Source organism: Larus michahellis, chromosome 1, assembly GCF_964199755.1.
Source record: "Larus michahellis chromosome 1, bLarMic1.1, whole genome shotgun sequence".
Taxonomy (NCBI): Eukaryota; Metazoa; Chordata; class Aves; order Charadriiformes; family Laridae; genus Larus; species Larus michahellis.
Window position 1 is genome coordinate 148,914,713 of NC_133896.1, and position 19,748 is coordinate 148,934,460.

Below are 19,748 nucleotides of genomic sequence, written 5' to 3' on the forward strand. Positions count from 1 at the left end.
TTTTTGCTATTACCGGCCCGATTTCAGACGCACCCCCCAGGCCGACCGAGGCTCCCCCCTACCCCCTCCTCCTGGTCCCTCCACCGCCGCGGCCCGCTCCGGGACAGGATGTCCCGCCCTCCTCCCCTCTCCTGATTGGCCCAGGGGTTTGCTGGCGTACTTGGGGGCCGGGCAGCCAATTGGCGGCGTTTCCCCTATCTTCGAGGGAGGGAGAGAGGGAGGGAGGAGCCGGCGAGCGGCTTTGCCGGCGGAGGCGGGGAAGGGGGGAGGGGGTGGGCGGGAGGACGAAGGAAGGAGGGGCGAGGATTACCGGGGGCCGGAGCGGGCGGCGGTAGACTGAGGCGAAGCGAGGGGCGAGGAGCCGCCGCCGTCGTCGCGGCCGGCCGGTGAGTGCGAGGGAGGCTGGCGCGCGCCCCGACGCCTCCATCTAGCTCCGGGGGGTGGGGGGCGGCGCCCCCATCCCCTCCCCCCCCCCCCCCCCCCCGCCCCGGTGGAGCTGGCCGCAGTTGTGGGGGGGGAGGGCCTGCGCCGTGTGCAGCGCCCCCTGCCCGGGCGGGGCCTTCAGCTGCCCGGGCCCCCTCAGCCCCTTCAGCCTTCCGCCGTCCCGGAGGCGCCCCCCCGGCTTCTCCCCCGGGTTAGAGCCGCGGCTGGTGGCTGTAACGGGCGGTGACAGCGGGCCGTGAGGGCGGGGATGCTCCTGGGAGGGGGGGTCGTGCGGGGAGGGGGAGCCCCTGGGCCTCGGCTGCCGCCTGGCGGGGGGGGGGGGGAGGGGGGCGATGAGGTGGGGGGGTGACCCTGATAATCGCTTTATGTTGGCCTGCGGCTTGCGTAATCTGCGATCAATTATTTATTTCATGCACCACTTATGGGGCGGGGGGGCAGCGTTAGGCCGCTGGTGTGGCTCCGTGCAGCAGAAGGGAAGCTTCCTTCAACCAGTGCTATAGGGAAGGGAAGCAGGGTGGGGTGGGTGTTCCAATAGTGTTCCTCATGCGTGGTGTTCTCCCCGTGCGATTTCGGGGGATGTGAATGAGGGAGGTGCTTCTTCACGATGAATTTCTAACGATCGAGTGGAAGCCATCCTAGGCTGAACAAAAATAACCTCGTGTGGTTTATTTCATGTGCTAGATTGTTATTTTTCTCATTTTTTGGCAGGTTGGGCTGCTCGGCCAGCCTGGAGAGAAGGCTGGAGAAGGAAAGATGTCTTCTGAATCTTTTTGTCTGGCTGCTCAAGCTAGGTTTGACTCCAAATGGTTGAAGACAGACTTACAGGTAAGGAGTTAGATAGTTGTATTGCATCGTGACCTTTCAGGGGCAGATCAAGGATGCTTTTAGTCTAAATAGCTGACAAACAAGACTGCAGCACTGCTCTTGAGATAGATGTATAGGATTTTTTGAATATGCTGATTTAAAATTGATCTTGAAGAAACACTGGCTTATTTTGAGCTGCAAATATATCTGTGTTGTCAGTACAGTCCCTTCTGCTTAGAAACAGGCTGGACCACCTATGTATGTTATCTTTGGAGAGTGTCAAAGCACATAGCTGAGTGTAGCATTGCTGCTAGAACTATAAATTGTTTATTTACGCTGTTGCTAAACTTCTTGTCTCCATATGAGCTAGCAGCTTTAACACACAAGAGAACTGAAGCAAAAGGCAATGGAAATCTAATTTATATTTTGAAAAATCCAGATTAGCTCTTACTGTAGTTGTTTGTATAACAGGTATCGGCTTCCTTTAAATTTTGTCCATTTTGAAGTGAGTTAATTTTTTATCGAAGATACGTGGTTGAAATGGAACTGGTCTTTGTTGAAATGTGTTGGTGTTCGGTGAAAATTTTCTTGTGTTTTAGAAGATGATCTGTTCATTTATCAAAGTTGCGTGATACAGGGGTGAGGATACTATCGTGTTTTCCCAATTCAGGTTTGAAAATTAGGCAGAAAATACAGAGAAGTAGAGTGGTTTGGGTCAGTTATGTTTGTTTCAGATGAAATGGGTAACTAGAGTAACTCCTTATCTTGTCTATTGCCTTCCTTCCCCCAGATGTTGCATATAGATACCTTACTTTGAATAACCTTTACAAGTTCCTGCTCAAAACTCTGAAATTCTTGTTGGGATGGGCCAGACAGTGTTATTTCTTGGTTACAGATTAATAATAATAATAAAAAATTTAAAAACTTGCATCCTGAGTGACTTTACCCAAAATTACATGCTGATAGTGTGAATGGTTGAGTTCAGCTGTTCTTGTGGTTAGGCAAGGGTTTTTCCCCATGCGGCTGTGATTCAAAAGCAGCCTTTCTCCAATATTTTATATCAAGCAAGATAAATTGGAATCAGAAGTGACAGATAAAGCCTTAGAGGTTACATTATTTAGTAGGTCTTGTATGTAAATACTATAAAATGACAGGGCTTGCTCTTGATTTGGCTAGATTTGTTCTATTTTCATCTTACCAAAGTAAAAGTTTTGATCCAAAGTTAGGTATTTTGGCTAATGTGGTAAATGAACATAGTAGAAAACAGTTTGAAGGTAAGCATATTAAGAAATACAGAAATGTTTTTGTGTTCCCTGGAACCTGGCTTCTAGATTACAAATATGTTGCTTCAACGATTGTAGAAGAGAGGAAGATTTTAGCTGAAAAAGTGACAATCTTTGTAACAGCTGCTGGCTATGCATTGTCTCTTTTTCTTCTGTATTATATGGGGTGAAAAATGTGACTGTTCATGTGATTTGTCAGATTTTTCCTCTTATTTGTAGTGCCTTTTTTTCTACATCCCTTTTTTCTGTTTATATAAACTTTTGACAAGAGGGCTTCAGTTGCCATCCAAACTTTAAGGATTATTTTCAGCTGAGTGTGTATAAATGCAATGAAATATTTGTGTTTTATGAGACTGTTGCGTAGTTAATGTGTTGTAATAATTCCTTTCAGTAATAAAAATCTTAATTTGTAACAAATTTCTGTGAATAAGCTCTCTTATAAATAGGAGTTCTTTATGAGTAATAACAAGTTAGACTCTAATTGCCAGGGTACTCCCTTTGTTTTCTTCCAATCATGCTGTAGTCAAAATAATGAGATTAATGAAAGAAGAGAACAGTAATCATTTGTGATCTGTTGGATGCAAACATCACTTCTCTGGAATCTGAAGGCTAGCCAGACCTCCTGGGTATAATATAATTTTCTTATTAGGTTAACTGTTTTTGGTATTACACAGGTCCACATCACAGAATGCTATCTGGATGTATGTGTTGAGTATTGTAAAAAATGTGTGTGTGAGTCTTGAATTGGTCCTTTTTAATGTATTAAATGGCAGATGTCTTCTGTCAAGTAAAGGGGTTTTGGGCTCTTGGGAATTTTTCTATTCATGATTGACTACTTTAGCTACTGGTTGACTAGATGACCCAGCTGTGTATGAAATCTTTTTCTAGGTATAAGTCCTATCTCATAATCTTTTAAGGTCTATGTGTACTGAATATACTGATTTCCTACCGTGTATGTTTTTACCAGCTAGCTATAGAAGGGGCTTACTGGTGTTCAAGAGGCTGTCAACAGGAATTGAAAAGATGAGCGTAGTACCTAGGAGAGGTTTGAAGAAAGACACGCTAATTTATGTGAATTAATCAAGCTGACTACAAATCATTGTTTGGAATTAGACCCTGAAACTCTTCACTTTGCAGCTAGATTTTTAACTTTTCGCTATAGTGAAAGTCCTTAGAGAAACAGAATTATACCGAGGAATTCTTACTTTAGGAGACATACAGAGACTGACTAGTCTTTAAAACTAACTTTTTTTTTTTGTTTTTAAATGAAGTTCTTTGCTGCTGCAAAATTTGGGGAGGATAGCTAGAATTGGAACTGAAATGTTTAGTTTGGTGGGCTAGTAGTCTGACTTGCTTTTTTTCGTCACTATTACCGGAGAGTTTGCTGTTTAGACTTGATGACTGTGGCAGTTACTGTGTATTAAGCCAGTGAAATGTCTCTGAAAACCATGGGATTCTTTTTTGCTTTAGCTCAAGACAATGTTGCATTATTAATGTAATACATGATATTATGTGCATTAACAAGTCTATAATATAGTGGTATTAATATAATAAGAATGACATGTGGATTTTAGCATGGATTGTGTTTAATCACCTGTGCGCGTCACTGTTCCAGCTGGCATCTAGGCCAAATGTAAGTGTTCGTACTCAGTTTTGGGATCTTACTTTTAAGAGAGAAAGCCAGTGTAATGTAGCATATTATCACTGTTCTTAAGAGACTGTCAAAGACACAAGCCCTTTTGTAATAGCAGTGCGTCTCTAGCCTGTAGGATTAACTGAAGTGGTGTGAAATGTTAATGGAACTGTATCTTGACAATGTATTTTTTTTGGTTATATTAATTTATCTCAAACTAATCAATATTATTATAGGAAGACAAAATGCTCTACAAGGACCCAAGTGCACCCCATAACTATTCTATGTCTTTTTACTAACTTTGTAATTCATTGGCCTATTATTGTATGATTTACAGCTGCTAGTGTAATTTTGAACTGGGTAGAAACATTTTTTTTTAATTAAAAATCTAAATTTCCTGGTGGAGCAAAATTGAGATATTCTGTGTTGTCTGAAAAAGCACAAACTGTTATGGCAGCTTAAAAATCAGGATAGTTCAGCTCAAAATGATGTAACATCAGTAGTAAAATATGTAATATGAGAACGTACTACATATATCAACAATATGTGGATAATATCACCATTAATAAAATAAACCTATGAAGTTATAAACTGGGTGGATTTTAGTATAAGTCACTTTCCTGGGTCGTGTTTAGCATACCTGCTTGAAAGGTTAGCGTATCACTTAAATTTTCGATTTATTTTTCTAGATTTTAATTAATACATTTAAAACCACCTACCCATTTATGTCTATTACTAGTAGAAACCGTCACGTTCACAGGGAAATCTGTGTGTAATGGGAGATTGTGTGTTAATGGCAGTTTCTAGGGAAGACATCCTTTTTTAGAAAAGGAAAGTATAAAGAATATACAAATGGAAGGGAAGATTGAAATTGTTTACTTAAACCTAGATAGCCAGTCTGCTGAATCAAAGTATGCTTAAAATAATTCCAATTAAATAGATGTACCGTACTACTAATTTAGAACCTTATGCAGAGAACTTTAATTAGTGATGGCTGAATAACAAAAAACTAGAATTGCTGTCAGCTAATGGGAGGCGTATGTGTTTGAATGGTATTTATTAGTCTGCTTATTCTGGATCCTGCGGAGAACTATTGTGCTTAATAGCAGGGGTTAGAGGTGAAAAAATTCCATTTTCCTGAAGTGTTCAAAAAGACTTTAGCCAACAGTCAAGGTGCAAGAGCAAGAGGAATATTATGCATTTTCATCAGTTTTCTCTGAGTTCGTGATTGGCAGGCTATTTCTGTCACTTTCTTTTGCCACAGGGATGAGAGTGAGCTCTTTAAAATGAAAGAGCCACCTGTAAGAGTTGCACTGGTCTGAAACCTTTTTACTTTCCCTTCAAAGTTAAATTTGGCATTTTGATTTTCATGAAAATGCCACTCTTAAAGCATCTAGATCAGTGTCTTTGCTTATAAGAAGATAATGTAAATAAACAATGTTTTACTAGTAAAAGCAAGAAGTTAGTGAAAGTTGCTTTCTCTATTTCATTGATTTCCTGTTAATTTTCCTCTTAGCTTTGGTTTTCTGATCAAAAATTGAAGGGCTTATGTGGAAGTTCATATAGAAAACTGCAAATGAGAACTCCTAAGCTTTTAGAGGAAGTGAAGTTTGCAGTAGGGTTTTAGTTTTGTTTTGTTTTTTAGATCGTTTAAAAAACCTAAGTAATGCTTTCCCTCCAAAATAAGTGGTTTCCAGCGGAGGGATGAGGACTGTATGTGGAGTGATAGGTTAGAGAACTTAAATTTAATGTTTATGCAAATATATGGGCTCAAACAGAACTACTGTTCTGCAGATGGAGAAAGTCAGAGAATTTGTCTTCTAAGTTTGAGGGAATCGTGTGGTTTTTCTTTGCATATGATCATTAACTGTTAATAAACTTTTTCAACAAATGGAAGACCAGTAGGCTGTTACTATGGGGTAAGTTCTGGTTTAACTCTTAATCTGTTGAAGTAGTGTGGGGCTGCTGAACTTTTCTGTCTTTGCTATCAGAGCTTTAGAGCAGTATGTTTAGATCTAGTGATGTTTCACTGTGCTTTGCATAGGTATGATAAGCAGCTTCCAAGGCATGCATCATCAGGGAAGGAAGGAAGCTAGAGCAAAATACTGAAGACGACTACAATGAGAAAGGAAACAACAATTGAATGGATTCAAAAAACTGAAAACAAGAGAGAGACTTGGGAAAGGACTTACTATTCTGTGATTTTCTTCAGCAATGCTGAGCTGAAAAAAAAATCTTGTTTTTTAATCTATTTGTAAAGAAAAATGTTGGTTTTTTTTTTTTTAATGTAGTCTTTAAAATGCAGCCAATGGTTAGTGCAGAAGTAACTGAATGAAAGAACATATTCCTTCTCCCTCCCCCTCACTGGCAATTCTGAGGTGAAGATTATTTAAGTAGCTTATATTTTAAATCCATATTGACATTTTGTGATTATGAAGTCACTGTCTTGAATTTCTAGTGCAGTTATATAATCTGGAATCTTACCTGAATCAATCCTTGTCCTTTTGTGTCATTTTCTTACCCTGACATCATTTTTTTGAGCTTGAGTTAACTTTTATGGAGGCTTCTATGCTTTCTGCAGGAAAGTTTATGAAACTACATCAAGAACATGATCTGCTGTACCACATGGAGTACCTTTGTCTGACTTAAACAGTTGACTTTAGAACAAAATCACAGCTGCTGAGTATATTTAAAATAACTTATTAAAAGCAGAATTGTAGTAGTGCTTTGAGAATTCTCAGAAGCTTATCCAGTTATGGTTGCAAGATTTAATTTTCTTGAAATGTAAGGAAATGTTAATGTCAATGCTTTATTCTCTAGAGTTGATGGGGATGGACAGGAATTTCACTGCAGGCCTTGTTGGAGGATCGCAGCAGCATATGCCAGCAACCAAACTAGATATCCCTTGACTTAAATGTTGTACCAGCCAGAATAAATTACAGTTTAACTGCAGAAGTAAGAGTAGCAAAATATTAGAGTGGGTGCTGCCTAGTTTACAGTAGAGTAGAAGTTCACTTTGAAGTCTGCTTAGGACCTTGCTTTTTTGGTTTGGGATAAGTGAGCAGGGGTGAGACTTAGGTTTATATGGGAAATATGAGTTTGGTGAGATACATGCCTTACAAGTGGATCAAGACATGGTCTGGGGATGAGAATATGTGACAAATGGTGGAAGTGGCTTGGGGTTTGTGAAGGTGAGGTGCATAGGAGATGAGGATATGTGGCTGTGGTCTTATCCGAGAGGAGGTCAGGAGGTGCCATGAGAAGAACAAGGGAGATTTTAGGTGTGGGGAATGCCACTTCATTTGGTGGAATGAGTAGGGGGATTAAGAGCATGGGCTCAGGTTGTAGGGCAATAGATAGTGGTGATGGAGCATGGAGCTGCTGTTGGCTCAGTCTTGGGAAGGCAGTATTAGGTCGTGGGGCAAGCAGGGACTTGGGGTCCTTATGTGGTTTTTGCAGAGTGTACGTCTCTGCAACTGTTGCCAGTTGCAGAAGTTCATGAAAACTTTCTTAGTTTCTCAGCTTACTGAGTTTGTTAAGTTTATGCCTTTAAATAGTCACAAATTTACTAAATTATTAGAGGGAAAGATGTCCAAATGAATCAAGCATTACAGTGAGAGAGTGTTAGACTTAATAAAACACAGGTAGGTACTCTTGTACTCACAACCCCAGTATCTCAAAAACAATGAGGACACCAAATGTGTTTTTCTTCTCTTAAACTGCACCATCAATTGCCTTGTGAACTTTCTTTAAATTGAGTGTAAGAAGAGCCATATTTTTAAGGAAGAGTCATATTTTTTCAAAAATAGAAGTCAAAGAGAGATGTTCTCGAAATTCGTTCTGAACAGAGTTCCAGTTCTCCTGTCTCAGCACTTGGATGTGTTGATAGCCTCCATGCAAATGACTGAATGCAAGAAGCATTGGTGGGAGCAAAAGAAGAAAGTAATATGTGCTTGTGCTGTCTAAGATAGTCTTAAAACACTGTAAAAAGGAAGAAAAGCGGGATTGTGTAGTCAGAGCAGATACTTGACTTTTCTGCCATACAATTGATTTACTGTTATCTTCAGCTGCTAGTTTCACAGAATCACAAATAGTTGAGATTGGAAGGGACCTCTGGTGGTCATCTCGTCCAACCCCCCTGCTCAGTCAGGGCCACTTAGAACCAGTTTCCCAGGACCGTGTCTGAATGACTTTTGAATACCTCCAAGGATGGAGACTCCACAACACCTCTGTGCTCACCGTCACAGTGAAAAAATGTTCCCTGATGTTCAGAGGGAATCTTCTGTGTTTCAGTTTGTGCCCATTGCCTCTGGCCCTGCCACTGGAGGCCACTGAGCAGAGCCTGGCTCCCTCTTCTTTACACCTTCCCTTCAGGTATTTATATACTTTGACTGGTTTCCCCCTGAGCCTTTTCTTCTCCAGGCTAAACAGTCACAGCTCTCTTAGCCTTTCCTCATAGGAGAGATGTTCCAGTCCCTTAATTATCTTTGTGGCCCTTTGTTGGACTCTCCAGTATGTCCATGTCTTGCTTGTGCTGGGGAACCCAGAACTGGACCCAGTATTCCAGATGTGGCCTCACCAGTGCTGAGTAGGGGGGAAGCATCACCTCCCTCAACCTGCTGGCAACACTCCTCCTAATGCAGCCCAGGATACCCATTAACCTTCTTCCTGGCAAAGGCACATTGGTGGCTCATGTTCAACTTGGTGTCCACCAGGACTCCCATGTTCTTTTCTGCAAAGCTGCTTTCCAGCTGGGTTATCCCCAGCATGTACTGGTACCTGGGGTTGTTACTGCCCAGGTGCAGGACTTGCACTTACCCATGTTGAACTTCATGAGGTTCCTGTCGGCCCGTTTCTCCAGCCTATTGATGTTGCTCTGGATGGCAGCACAACGTGCTGGCACATCAGCCACTTTTCCCCGTTTCTGTTGGTTAAGTGAAATATTTCTCTTAGGGCTATAGAATTTTGTGATCATGAAAATAAAATTGCTTGAATAATTTAGCACTCAAAACCTCAGACTTTTCTTTCACTTTTTGGCTGTAATTGTGGCAATTCACTGTTTAATATATCTGCTGAATGTCAAGCAGATTAATAGTGAACTTTTTACAGTTGGAATTGAGTTGCCCTCAGTTATGATGGATGAATTGGTTTTAAATTCTGTTTCTTAATTGTTCGTTCAGTTGGTTGCTTTGATTATTGCTACAAAAAAAGTCCAGTGTTCCTTTACTTCCAAACATGTTTCCTTTTCTCCCTCCCCCAACACATATACCACTGGCAAAATGCGAACTACAACCTGGATAAAAGCAGAATTGTTTATCTGAAGGCTGCTTATGGTGTAAGCTTCCACTTGAGATATTTGTAGAAGGAGGGGGAACTCTCTGACCTATAATCTTGGTCGTTGCTCTATCTTAATGCAACATACCAAGAAAGTGACTTTGATAAGAATTTTAACACCAAACCCAAGGCAGAAGAAATTTTTTTTACTTTTTCAGTTTTAGTTGCTTGAAAGACTTTGGTGAACTTTCTGCCATGTGAAAGGATTAGAGGTTAAAACAGAGAAAACAATGCTTACAAAAGTAGTAAGTTTTCTGAAATAAAACACTGCTGCATTATGAAGAACCTTGAAGTCAAAGCCTGTAGGCCTTTAGATTGTAAGCTTAAGGGCTGTGAGAATCATTTTTCGTATCAAGGTGATATGAGAATTTAAAATAAAATTTATAAAAAGTTTAACAGACAAAAGTCTTAACTTTGTGAAAACCATAATTTATGGCGCAACCCATCTGGAGGGTTGCCTTGCTCACTATTTTTCAAGCTTGTATGTTAGCATAGGTTAGCATTCAACAAGTGAATGTTTAAAAAAAAAAAAAAACCCAAACTTCTGTGACATACGAGCCAAAAGTAATGACAGTTGTGTTTAGCTATTTTTTTGCAAGAAAAAATATGTAACAAATAGATTCCTTAAGTGCCCCACTAAAATAAATGACCACATCCGATGATGGAGAAAGTGAACACCATTTATTTTTGAAATATTTATAGACTGTGAACAATGCAAGAAGTTCAGTCAATGGTGAATGGTTGATTTTATTTTTTTTTCGTTGTTGAAATGCAACTTCAGGCTATTCCAATTTTTAAAAAATAAGCCAAATATAAAACTTACAGCAAAACACAGAATCTTTGCAAAAGCCCTATGTGCTGTCTAGCCCTGAAGAACAGGGACTGTACCTTTCAGTGAAGCATGGTCACGGTGTAATTCTGGTGCTGCACCACTGATATATCGCAGATAAGTTGAATAATGTCTAGCTCATGCTGTGTGATTCTTTTCCCCTCTTATCCCCTTGGGATCAGGAAATAGTAAGTGAAAATACATACATTGTGTCCGCTCATATTCTATGCTGAAAGAAAAATGATTGAAGTTATTAATATGTGTCGGAGTGATTTTCTGAAGTATGCCATTTGAAGTCAAGAAACTGGTATGGTAATTTAGTGTGTTACAGTGGTGTCAAAACATGCAGCTTGTCTTTAATTTTTCTTGTTAACTGAGATTAGCTAGATCAGCAAATGACTTCCCTGCTGGTGGTTCTGACTCTGAAAACCTGCAATCTTTAATCATTAAAATATCATTAGGAAATAGATCACAGTAAAGTATAAGCAGACTTCTGTGTTTAAGGGTAAAGATTTTACAGGGATTGTGTAAGTAACATCTTTGAATTACTCCTCAGTTAAAACACTTTGGATTTGAATGCTAGTTACATAACACAAAGATGCTTCTGAATAAGCCTCCAGCAGGTTTTTTTTTAAATGTCTCCACTTTGGTATGCTAAAGGTATTCTGTTTTTCAATTTCATGTATTCCCCTCCTCCCTTATGCTATACGGTTGCAAATTATAGCCTGGCTATTACGGAATTCTCTTGGGATGTTGACACCTGTTTTGCAGCGGTTTATGAAGCAGAGAACGTCGTCAGTCAAAGACTGGTCATTAGGATTCTTCAAGAGAGATCCAAATTGATAAACCATTAGGAGACTCGTGTTACAGGGGGGGCTTTCATGAGTGCTTCCAGCTAACACAGTCCTGCTGCTTGTTCTATCGCAAGCATTTGTCCTATTGCCCGTGGAGTGTATTGGGATCTGACATGGGCTGAGGCGGCCTCTCGCTTTTCCCCCAGGCACAGCTGATTTTAGTCTTGATCAGTTCCATAATCTAGTTCGGCAGATGATCATGCACGTGCATTCGTCTGAGTGCAAGAGGAGGCATTGTATCAGCTGGAAGGAAGAGGGAGGGCTGTGAGAGATGCTTCGCACAGTAGGACCAGTCTGAACTAGTTAAGTACGTTTATGAATCTGTGCCTTGACGTCACGTGTTCTGATTGAGTGCCCAGCTCTTTGGTTGCTGGTTTGGAGAGGGGACTGTAGTGACTTTCTTCATGCTTCCCTGTTTCTTGACTTTATGCTTTATTTGGCTTTATTTGGATGGCTTTTCCTGAAGGCAAAATGAACATCCCACCCCATGTCCCCTGGATTATTGTATGGTGTCATCTTGAATATGTGGATAGTTCTGAGGTGACCAAATCCATGCTTTTGATATATTTAAATACAAAGTATTTAAATGTAATCCGTGCTTGCTGTATTTGAGCCTATTTAAAAGTTACTGTTTTGAGTTTTTAGTCTGAAAATACCATAGCTGGAGAATCCTGAAATGATCCTGAAGATCGTTTAAATCCCTGTCGTAGACACACACAATGAATATACCAATGGAGTGATACATGTGCTTTCTTTCTTCTGGGACAAAATATAAAATCTGATATATTTTAAATGTTAGCTTGAGTTGGCTTGAGAGAAAATTGTTGTGTGTAACTATATATATCATGTATTATTTTTAACAGCTTGCTTTTACACGAGATGGACTATGTGGCTTGTGGAATGAAATGGTAAAAGATGGAGAGATTGTATATCCTGGAACAGAGTTAACACAAAATGGTGAACTACCTCCAAGAAAAGGTATGGATTTTTAAAATTTTTTTTTATTTGTTCACTTTTTTTTTTCATCTTGATGATGAAAATGAAAGTCAGATTTCATACTGTCACAAAACTTTGGTTTATTGTCACCTGTCTATACAATTTCCAGGTGTTCGTGTTATGAATTAAATACAAGTGAAACTGATTTCTTAAAAGTGTACGGAAAGGTAATGTTTTAAGCCCTCATTTGAAGGCTTAAATGTGTTCCAGCCTTTTGAAATTAAACTTCATAACTAGGCATGTTATTATGAGAGAGGCTTGGCAGTGTCCTTTTGTTTGGTATGCTTGGTCTGTTTACAGCTGAAGCCTCTGTTTAAAGGAAGTGGACTGAGGAATGGGATAAAGCTGATACTGCTATTTCTAATTTTGTTTACAATCCTCATAAAGTGACTAAAAGGTCAGCTAAAAAACTGTCCACAATCTGACTGAGAATGTAGTGCTTTTTTGTTTATTTGTTTTTGCCTTCTAGTGTACTTGAGAGCAGTTCAAACACTGCTAATCCTACAAGTGGCAGAGTGATCCATCTGTTTAGAGAGATTATTTTGGTGGAGGTGGGTTTTGTGGATTTTGTTTTGTGTAGGGTTTTGCCAAAGTGAAGTGACTGTGGTCTTGCCTTTTTTACCTTCTGCTGATTGTGGTGCTCTTTTGAGTCCTTATTGAACAGAAAACTAACCTGGCCAAAAAAGAAAAAGGTTTATGTTTCCTAATCGGTCTGAAATGGGTTCACCAAATGGTCAGATAAGTTTTGTCAGTAATTCATGTGATTCTCAAGTGAATGAGGCTCTCTCTAGGAGAACGGTGGAAATAGTGCCTTTGGTAGCAGAGAACTATTATTTCATCTTCTGTTACTTCTACTGTTATTGTTGGATAGATGTGATTTTTCAAACCAGTGATGCTTAATTTCATATGGAGAGAAATTTTTTTTTGGTACCTATGCTTTGTCTCCTTTAAAAAAGAAGGGGGGGGTAAGAAAAAAAAACTTTTTGACTAGAGGAAGTTATTTCTACAGGAAAGAAGCTAAAATAATTAGTTTGAGAGGAGAGCGAATTATATGTTATTTTTATCAGGAGTATAAGCTTCCTAGGTTGTGGGTGGTTGCGTGTGTAGTAAGGACTAGAGTTATGCTCCTAACTGTTTCAGAGCTGGAAGACTTTGTTGTCCTTTTTCTGGTGCTGTTGAATATTGTTGTTGACCTTGGATGAAAATACAACTGATCTTATCAGAAGGGCTACTACAGCAGCTGGTCATTAAATGGGTGGAGGTAGTGTAATTTATTTTTTTTTCTTAGGATTGTCTAGTTTAATGTATATTACTAAAAGACATAAACTTGATGCAGTGGAAGGTTATCCCCTAAATGAACTGTGCAAAATGCTTTCCCATTTGCTGACAGCTCATGATAGAAGTATTGTGGCAGTCGTGGTATGACATTTCAATATACTCCGCTGTCATGTAGCGAAAAGATAAGAAACATCTGTAATAATAAAGACAATATATTAAGGTAAATACCTGCTTTACAAATGAAATTGATGCAATTTCCTCTTTTTGTGCCACATACTTACACATTGTTTTTAGAATTGTACCTGTCGTAGTCTTTGATAGAGAACTATTCTTCCAATATCTTTATAGCTAAGTAGCCACAGAGAATTGGGATTTTTGTTAGTTATGGTGCTGTAGTGCTTTCAATGATTCTGAAAAAGCTTATAGAAGGATGTTATAATATAATTCCTGTTTGTTTTCAGGGGAATCATTGAAATGTCAAGTAGGAAAATGCAAGCTGTTAGTTTTGATCCAAAACGTAGACAGCAGTGTAAAGTGAAAAACCAGAAGTGCTAAGGAAGTCAATCATCTGTGACTTTACACATTCATCCACACTTGGGAAACCTATTCTGAAGAATGATATGAAGTTTTTTTTTTTTAAATGTTGAGTGTATGTATGTATGTGCATGTGACTTGGAAGGATCCAAAAGGTATAAAGTGTTTAAGGCTGTAGGATACTGTTACTTAAAAATACAAACATTCTGTCAGTTTACTGGAGAAATAAGGCATTTATTTTACCTTAAAATGTCAGTGGTCCAAGCTGTGATGAGGCTTTCAAAAGCTTTCATATATCCATGTATGATTTTTTTTTTTTTTTCTTAAACAAGACTGCCCCTTGTTGTTTCCAGTACTGTGTTGTGGTGGGCTGACCTTAGACAGCTGCCAACCCAGCTGCTCACTCAGTGCCCCCTCTCAGTGAGACAGAGGGAGAAAATAAAATGGAAAAGCTTGTGGGTCGAGATAAAGCCAGAGAGATCACTTACCAATTACTGTCATGGGCAAAACAGACTTGACTTGGGGAAAATTGATTTAATTTATTGCCGTTTAAGATAGAGTTGGATAGTGAGTAACAAAGATATAAATTAAAACAACACCTTCCCCTTGCCATTCCTTCCCAAGCTCAACTTCATTCCTTTCTTTCTGACTTCTCTAGCAGCCCACCCAGTGGCACAGAGGGATGGGGAATGAGGGTTTCGGTCAGTCCTCAACAGTTCATTGCTGCCGCTCCTTCTTCCTCACACCCCTGATCCGGCACGGGATCCCTTCCATGGCTGTAGTCCTTCATGACCTGCTCCAGCATGGTCCTCTCCATGGGTTGCAGAATACCTGCCCCACAGTGGTCCTCTCCTGCCGCCTGAGGGAATTATCTGCTTCACCACCGTCTCTTCTGTGGGCTGCAGTGGAGGCACATGGAGCACTTCCTCTCCCTTACTCCATGAGCTTGGTGTTAATATGCTGTTCCTCACTTCTTTGCCCCACCCCATCTCCTCTTCTGCCTGTCTGTCATTTTTGCCCTTTCTTACACATGCTCCCTGAGGTGCCACCATCTTCGCTGAGGGGCTCAGCTCTGCCCTGTGGTGTGTTTGTTGGGACCACTGTGTCTGATGTGGGGCAGCCACAGACTCTCCTCACACACAGGCCACCCATCAGGTGCACTCCCCTGCCCATACCAAGTCCTGGCCATCTACACCCAATACATGCATATGGTAGGTTAGGTATAAATAACGAACAGACATAGAGACCTGTTCTAAAGTGAGCATTATGTGAGTCTCTCAGTGTTTTACCTTCTTTTGCCAAATTCTTTGACTAGGGGCATGTTCAATATATTACAGAAATAAGAGTTGTTCTAATATTTTGCATTGGGTGTTCCATGATATTGAGGTTTCTGAAATATCTTGATGTGGCATCGTGTTTACTTTTGACTTTATCAATAATGGGATTGAAATAGTGGCATGGTGCTCCTGGCTAAAAGCTGAAATAGCCTTCAGAGACTCCATCCACAGAACGTGCTCCTTCATGTGAACTCACTGCTCTGCAGTTGTTTGGCTTGAACTGCAGGCCTGTGGAAAGATCATGTATGAGCTGACTTGGAATCCCGTATAGATTTGATTTTTGGTTTTGCATCCTTAAAAGTAGGTCTGCATACACCAGTTTTCTGACACGTTGTGATTTTTTCTTAAAAAATTAAATCATAAATTAGACTGAAGTAGCGTAGCACAAGTATTCTGCCATTTTATTCCTCTGGAGGGGTGAAGTGTAGGTATTATATAGGACAGATTGCATCTCTTCATTTTCACAACTGGAGTATCTGTCTTCTACATAGGTACTGCTAAAACACCTATTTCTTGAAAAGTTGCAGTAGTTTAGAAATTTGAATATAGCTTTTTCAGGCTCTTAACTCTTTGAATTAGTGTATGAATTCTCTTTCAGTGAAGTTAGCCTTTGTAAATGCCATTGTACTGGCCTGCAGGATTGGTAAAATACAATCATCTTGCTTACTAAATTTGAGCTTTGAGAAGAAAAAGCTAATCTAGGCTATTTTTGGTCAACGTTGATCAGATTATATATTTGATTCCATTAGGCGATAGTGAGTCTTGGAACCAGAAAAATTGGTGGTCAGTTTGCACCTCTGAACTTGCAGCTCAAATTGAGTTCCATGAAATTAAAATCTAGAATATTTCAGTCTGTTTAGTTGGTAGTTACTTTTATTGCATAAATGATCTACAAATGTAGTTCAAGAGGCGAGGTAAAAGTATATAGCAGTAATGAGATTGATATTAAGATTTATATTAAAAGCAATGCGTTTCAATCTCTGTATTCAGATTCTGTTGCTAGATTGACTAATTTGGAGATAAAGAAGAGAGGTTCCTGTAAGTAGTCCTTTTTATTCAGGCTGTTTTGAGTTCTGATTTATGTTCATCCATTGTAACTCCTTTTCTTCACCAGTGCTATAGCTCTGCTCTCTGTTGATGATGACTGGGCTGCTGAGAAGAGGCACTTCATTCTTTCAGGAGATATCAGCAGTGGCAACAGACTGGAAGACCATGCTATTGATAGCGAAAAGCATTTCTTTTCTCTCTAGGAAGAGTATGTGAATAGTGTATTTTTTTTTTTTCCTACTGTTAGCGAGAACATTTGGTTAGGAATAACGTTCTTGTTTTTTCTTCATGGCACTTTCAGAAAAACGTGTTTGATAAAAACATTCAGCAGAATGTGTATGCATGTTTCCAAGTATCATCTGAGGACACAGCTGTGACAGTAGTGATGTCCAAATACAGGTGCAGTTGCAGCATGGCAAATACTTAAAAGATAATCAGGTTGCCCTCAGGAAATTTGGATCAGATTAATACTTGTATACTAGAAGCTGTGTACTGAAAATAATAAAAAATATTAAATAAAGTTATTCTTACTAAATTCTTAAGTTAGAAAACTATTACTGTAATTTTTTAAGACATATGAGTCAACTATGCACTACGCAGGTCTGTTTTTTGTGGGTTTTAAGTTCCAGGGCAAAAATCTAAAATCATCAGCTTCATACCTCTGTCCTGCCTTTGGTAGACACTGCGGGCTTTCTCTTCTCTTCTGTTCTGGAAGTTGGGCCTTTGTCAGCCTAGTGCTGTTGAATCCATAGACTTCATTCAGTGTTGCACCTGCATATAGGTCATAAAAGGCACAAGCAGTTCCAGAGAGGCTGGCAGAAACCAAATCTTTATAATAGGAATAGTGGTATGTGGGAATTGGTTATGGGCGCTAACATTCAGACCGCATGTATCAAGCTATAGTAAGCAAGCAGGCATAGACGTTGGCTCCTACTTTGAGCCTCCTTTCCTGTGTATGAAAGAACTTGCTAAAAGTGAAGAATGCCTCTTTTCTCTCCCTCTTTTCTGCTTTCCCCAACCCAGCTATAGTGGCTGTAACCAATGCTTCAAGCGTTCAGTACTCGGCTGTGATTTATCGTACTCTCTTTGCAGGAAGTCTGCAGTCACCCTGTTGAACAGTTTGACTTCATGAGTGTAAAATGCTTTATTGCATATTCAACAGCTAATTTAAAGAGTGTGTTTTAAAAAAAGAAAAATTACACCAGGGAAGAAAAGAAACTTTATTTCTGATTAGGGTTAGGAGATCAGAATCTGGACTTCTGCACCTGGAAGGCTGTGTAAACATGGTTTGCAAGTAGTTAAGCATGCATCCTTCCTTCAAAAATAACTATCAGTTATATGTATATATCTAATATATATATATCTTTATATATATAAAGAAGAGCTCTTTGATGGAGAACAAATTATAATTATCTATTGCAGCTGAAATATTTCCTGAATCTGGGACCGCCCAATACTATTTTAGTGTGGTTGTAAAACGCAGCCCTTGCCTAAAGGACGCTGTGTAACTTCATGCCTTTTGAATGGCAACATCTGTTGGGAAACTGTTGCAGGCTTTTTGTTTCTATTGGGGGATTCCTAGCTGTATCAGTTCGTGGGCATTTAAGAGTGGCACAAGATCATGCTGTAACAGGCGCCAGAGGCGGCTCTGTAGTGTCAGTTATTTTCTTCATTGAATATGAAATACAAGTTCCACCTTGAGTTGCTTCCATTTTATTCTTTGTTTATGCTGGATTAGGCTATTGCTGTGCAAGGTAGAGCACATGTGGTGAGCTACTGTGCTTTGGTTTGGGAGCTAACTTCTAATTGAGGATGGTTACTTCAGTTCCTCAGTTTTGACTGGCTAAGCAGGAGGCTTAAGGTTGTAGGCCAAAACATAGTTCAGAGAAAGTTCTTTCACGGAAAGGTTATGCAGTTGTTTTCCCCCACCACAGTACTCACGCTTCAGTCTGAGAAAAACGTGACAACCTGTTTTAACTTCACTGCAGCATATTTTTTCATGCATTGCTTTGAAAACTTTCTTATTACTTGTTATTTTAGCCTGTGCTGGCTTCACCCAAGATTTTTTCCTCCCTGCCCCCCTTTCTGAAAAATCTTTGGGGTTCCCATTTTAAAAATCCCTTTCTCTAAGCATAACTGAGCTTCCATGGTTATGATGTCTTCAGTCTAGACTGATACTGACTTTGTTCCTCATGGTGCAAGTGTTTGGTGTTTGTTTTTTTTTTTTTTTGTTTTTTTTTTGTTTTGTTTTTTTTTTTGCAAGTATAGTGAATTGTGAAACAATTTGACATGGGCTTTTAATGTGAGTTTTAGCTCAGCTCCTTCCCACTTCTCTCATTGCACCCCTCTTCTGTTCATACAGACAATGAAAAAAAAATCCTCCGTATGGAGGATGTCAAAGTTGTTTTTATACAATACAAAGTTTAAGTTCCAACCTGGATCAGGACCTTCTCTATTTGCAGTGCGGAGTTGGTGAAAATGACTAAGTTTGTAGCCCTTTGTTGTCATCCTTTTGCCAACGATCTGTTAAAAAGCATAACAAGTTCTCTTACAGCTGCCTGCGAAACCTAGTGTCTTGGCACAACACCTTTCTACCCACTAACTAAAATCCCAGACCCTGCGGAGTGTGTCTCTAGATGTGTGGGTGAATGGAGAAACAGTGAGATTATGGTGTTACTGTGGGAATATTCTGAACTACTGGGGCTAAACAGCGTCCTTAGTCACTGGTTTAACTCTGTCGTGGAATCTGTGCCTTTAATATTATTTGCTTGTGCCTTGGAATAGAAATGGCTAGATTCAGTCACGTTTTGGACATGTGTTACGATGCTGGTGACTGCTGTACTATAGGCTATTCCTTGGTGTTTGAGAGAAATGGTTATACTCTGTATGATTTGCACTTAAAAGTGGGATATCCAAACTGCTTTTTCCTGTTCTCAAGTGACCTTTGCTATCCCCTCCTTAGCTCACAATCTCAGCTGCAGCATGTGTGCTGCAGTTATGTCTCCTCTTCTTTTTTTTTTCCCCTGTGCTGCTTCAGTCTTCATCTGCCACCTCCTGAGCACTTGTATGTGTTAAAGGTTGGCTTTAATTTACAACTTGGCACCTTACACCTTGTACTTGTAATTAAGACACCTTAAAAAGGTTTATTTTGGGAGGTGCTATTGTCTACAGCCTAATAAATTTTTAACAGAGGCAATCACAGATCCAGTTACAACCAGGTTAGGCATTCACTTTTTTTCAGGCCAGGCGGAAAGAATAGGTGAATGTTTTTGTACACTGTGGTAGGTGTATTTTGTATGTTCTGAGGTAATGAGAGCCTTTGATCTCCAAGTGGGGTCATGGTGAGTCTGAGGCAGGCTGCTATCAGATGTTCTG

General features: G+C 39.9%; 1 protein-coding gene across 6 annotated transcripts in view; it reads left to right on the plus strand.

The window, feature by feature from the left end:
• Positions 1–265: 265 nt before the first annotated feature.
• Positions 266–19,748, plus strand: part of HERC2 (HECT and RLD domain containing E3 ubiquitin protein ligase 2) — a 116,110-nt gene continuing 96,627 nt past the window's right edge. For 3 of the 6 annotated variants that reach the window (XM_074608134.1, XM_074608182.1, XM_074608173.1), the window contains exons 1-3: positions 266–386; positions 1,153–1,269; positions 12,045–12,159. In XM_074608134.1, the coding sequence (XP_074464235.1) occupies positions 1,198–1,269; positions 12,045–12,159 (187 nt within the window). In that variant the 5' untranslated portion in view covers positions 266–386; positions 1,153–1,197. Of the gene's footprint in view, positions 387–516; positions 635–1,152; positions 1,270–12,044; positions 12,160–19,748 lie in introns of those variants that run through there. The other 3 variants (XM_074608154.1, XM_074608144.1, XM_074608164.1) reach the window with 3 other exon arrangements.